The 4,183-nt window shown below is 41.7% G+C and overlaps 1 protein-coding gene across 1 annotated transcript; it reads right to left on the reverse strand.

The window, feature by feature from the left end:
- Positions 1-299: 299 nt before the first annotated feature.
- LOC110932854 lies at positions 300-923 on the reverse strand. Its single transcript, XM_022176107.2, has one exon. The coding sequence runs from the start codon at positions 921-923 to the stop codon at positions 300-302; it is 624 nt and encodes a 207-aa protein (XP_022031799.2).
- Positions 924-4,183: the final 3,260 nt, after the last annotated feature.

Genomic DNA, 4,183 nt, shown 5'->3' on the forward strand with positions numbered 1-4,183 from the left:
TGCTCTCTTGTTCGATCGACCAGAATCCCCACACACACTGTGTGTGGGTTTTGAAACCCTTTTATTTTAATTACCTCAAATTTTTGATATATTACACCTTTAGTCCCTCAAGTTCACTTACTTATTTAATTTTTAAACTTCACCCCTTTATTTTTATATCATGCATCAAAACTCCATTAACTAAGTTAAGTTTTTAAATAAACTTTTTAACTTATCAAGTAAACATTCTTGGGGTGTTACAAGTCTACCCCCTTAAAAGGGTTTCGTCCCCGAAACCTGACACATATCAATTTAAACATTTATATACCGAAGAGAAAAGGGTAGTGCTTCCTCATTTCATCTTTCATTTCCCATGTTAGTTCCGACCCCTTTCGGTGTTGCCAATGAACCAACACTTGTCTAACGGCTTTGTTGCGAAGATTCTTCACCTTAACGTCTTTAATGGCTATTGGTCTTTCGACATAATTTAACCCCCCGTCCAACTCGATGTCATCGAGAGGTACTAATGTTGTTTCATCCGCAAGACACTTCCTCAACTGCGATACGTGGAAGGTATTGTGGATCCCATCTAGTGTAGACGGTAATTCTAATCGATATGTAACCCTTCCAACTCGAGCCAAGATTTTAAACAGTCCGATATAACGAGGACCTAACTTACCCCGTTTGCGGAAACGGATTACACCCTTCCATGGTGATACTTTCAATAGAACATAATCTCCGACTTGAAACTCGATAGGACGCCTTCTCTTGTCCGCATAAGCTTTTTGCCGATCCTGGGCTGCTTTCAGTCGAGCTCTAATCAAATCAATCTTTTCATTCGTCATTGCTATTAAATCACTTGGCGCAAGTTCTCTCTGTCCAGCTTCGCCCCAACGCACAGGAGTTCTACATTTTCTCCCGTATAATAGTTCATAGGGAGTCATTTGAATACCACTATGATAGCTATTATTATAAGAAAATTCCGCTAGTGGTAAATGGTCATCCCAATTCCCGCCAAAATCTAAGGCACAAGCTCTTAACATATCAACAAGCGTCTGGATGGTTCGTTCTGATTGACTATCAGTCTGAGGGTAATAGGCTGTGCTTATGGTTCGTTCTGATTGACCATCAGTCTGAGGGTGATGTTCTGCTTTCAATTGGGAGCATGTTAAGCATTTCGAGACATACTTTACAATATCGCGTTTCATACCCGGCCACCAATAATTGGTTTTCAAGTCCCGGTACATCTTGGTTGCCCCAGGATGGATTGAGTATCGTGACTTATGAGCCTTGTCGAGTAGAGCGGTCTTGACTTCGCAAAATCGTGGTATCCAAATTCGACCGAATCTTGTTTTGAGTCCGGACGAATTTTCTTCTAATTTATTGGCTATACCTTTCATTCTTTCTTTCTTTGGGTCTTCTGCTCCAAGCGACTTTATTTGGGAATCTCGTATCATATCAAGTAAACGTGGCATAACTATCATCTTCATGGATTTTACTTGAATGGGAGGTGGATACTCTTTTCGGCTTAATGCATCAGCTACCACGTTCGCCTTTCCCGGGTGATAAAGGATATCGCAATCGTAATGTTTGATAACTTCTAACCATCTCCGCTGCCTCATATTTCAGTCTTTCTGCTCGAAGAAACACTTGAGGCTTTTGTGATCCGAGTAAATTGTACATTTTGCACCGTAGAGATAGTGCCTCCAGATCTTCAAGGCGAAAACTACTGCCGCCAACTATAAGTCGTGAGTTGGGTAGTTTCCTTCATGCGGTTTAAGTTGTCTCGATGCATACGCGATAACCTTCCCCCTTTGCATTAAAACACACCCTAAACCTTGATGTGAAGCATCTGAATAGACAACCAAATCTTCTGTTCCATCTGGGAGTGTTAAGACCGGAGAACTAGACAACTTTTCTTTTAACACGTGAAAGGCTTCTTCTTGATCATTGCCCCACACAAACCTCTCATTCTTCCTCGTCAAATTCGTTAAGGGTAACGCTATTTTTGAAAAGTCTTGTATAAACCTCTTATAATAGCCAGCAAGGCCTAGAAAGCTCCTTACTTCAGTTGGAGTTTTTGGGGAAACCCACTTCATTACTGCCTCAATCTTCGATGGATCAACCAAGACACCTTTCGAGTTTATTACGTGGCCGAGAAACTGCACCTCTCTGAGCCAAAAGGCGCATTTTGAGAATTTTGCGTAAAGTTTCTCCTTACGGAGAACTTCAAGTACTTCACGCAAGTGTCTCGCATGTTCAGTCTTGCTTCGCGAGTAGACTAGAATATCATCTATGAACACGATCACAGATTTATCTAACATGGGTCGGCATACCCGGTTCATAAGATCCATAAACGCAGCCGGCGCGTTCGTCAATCCAAAGGACATGACTAAAAATTCATAATTCCCATATCGGGTTCTGAACGCGGTCTTTGGAATATCTTCTTCCCGTATTCTAACTTGATGATACCCCGAACGCAGGTCTATCTTAGAGAACCAACTCGCCCCTTGTATTTGATCAAAAAGATCGTCAATTCTAGGTAAAGGGTAGCGGTTCTTCACGGTCAGCTTATTTAATTCTCTATAATCGATGCACATGCGCATCGACCCATCTTTCTTCTTAACAAGTAAGACAGGCGCTCCCCAAGGTGACACACTCGGGCGTATAAAGCCCTTATCTAGTAGATCTTGTAATTGTGTCATTAACTCCCGCATCTCGGTGGGAGCCAATCTATAGGGAGCCTTCGCAACCGGTTTCGCACCCGTATTCAATTCGATGCGAAACTTTATTTCTCGTTTGGGAGGGAGTCCCGGAAATTCCTCCGGAAATACATCCGAAAATCCGTTCACGACCTCAACATATTCAAGCTTCGGGAGGCTTTGTCGAGCGTCTACTACATAAGCTAGGTATGCTCTACTCCCGTTAAGTACGTATTTAACGGCTTGAACAAGGGTGCACAATTTTGTTTCCACATTTCTCTCCCCTTGAATGCTCAATTGCCTTCCACTTGGAGATTGGACAAGCATTACCTTATTTTCACAATTAATCTCTACACGGTGTCATGCCATCCAATCCATACCTACTATCATTTTAAATTCCCCTAAAACCATAGGTATGAGGTCGATATCGAATTCTTCAACTTCTATAGTGAATTTGCAATTTCTACAAATCTCGTGTAACACATAGTTCTTACCATCGGCTATTTCTACTTGTAAAGGTATCCGGCATTCGTTCAATCTTAAATGAAGGATGTTGTATGATTTCATTTGAAATAAACGACATAGTGGCTCCGGTATCGAACAAAACATAAACCGGTATGGAGTTTAATAGAAAGATACCTGAAACCACATTCGGATGGGACTTGGCTTCTTCGGATGTGATTTGAAACATCCTCCCTTTCGCCTTAGAGCTTTCTTCGTTCTTTCCCTCCTTCTTTGATCCTTGTTGGAGTTTAGGACACTCCGACTTAACATGCCCTTTCTGGAAACAGTTGAAACATGTCTTCGGGTTGCTAGGGCACTTGTAGGATGTATGCCCTTCTTCACCGCATTTATAGCACCCCTTCTTACCCAAAAGTCATTCCCCAGTGTGAAGTTTTCCACATGTCTTGCAAGGAGTAATACCACCCTTCGACTTATCTTTCCTTCCATGATCTTGGAACCTCGCCTTTTTAGATGGACTTGCATTTGTCCCCTTTTCTGCCGACCTCTTTTCACCACGTTCCTCCTGTATTTTTATCTCAATTTCTCTATCTCGTGCCAAATTGATAAGCTCGTCAAGGGTTTCACATTTTGAGGGAGTAATGAACTCCCTAAATTTTGCCTTTAATATGCCATAAAAGCGATTGATCTTCATTCTTTCAGTCTTCACAAAATCTCCACAGAACTTCATCTTATCCATGAAAGTGTTTGATATTTCGTTTATCATCTCGTTTTTCTGTCGGAGGCGTAAGAAATCCTCCTGAATCTTATCAATGGCCGACTGAGGACAATGATATCTCATGAAGGGTTCCTTAAATTCTTGTCAAGTCATCATTTGGAGTCTATCCTCACCTATTTCCTTGCTATACGCATCCCACCAATCTTTCGCCTGGAAAGAGAGTTGACCAGTAGCGAACATCACCTGGTCTTCCTTATCACACCTACTTCGTATAAATACTGTCTCTATATTGGAAATCCATCTTTGGCATGCGATTTGGTCA

Source organism: Helianthus annuus, chromosome 11 (assembly GCF_002127325.2).
Source record: "Helianthus annuus cultivar XRQ/B chromosome 11, HanXRQr2.0-SUNRISE, whole genome shotgun sequence".
In the NCBI taxonomy this organism is placed as follows: Eukaryota; Viridiplantae; Streptophyta; class Magnoliopsida; order Asterales; family Asteraceae; genus Helianthus; species Helianthus annuus.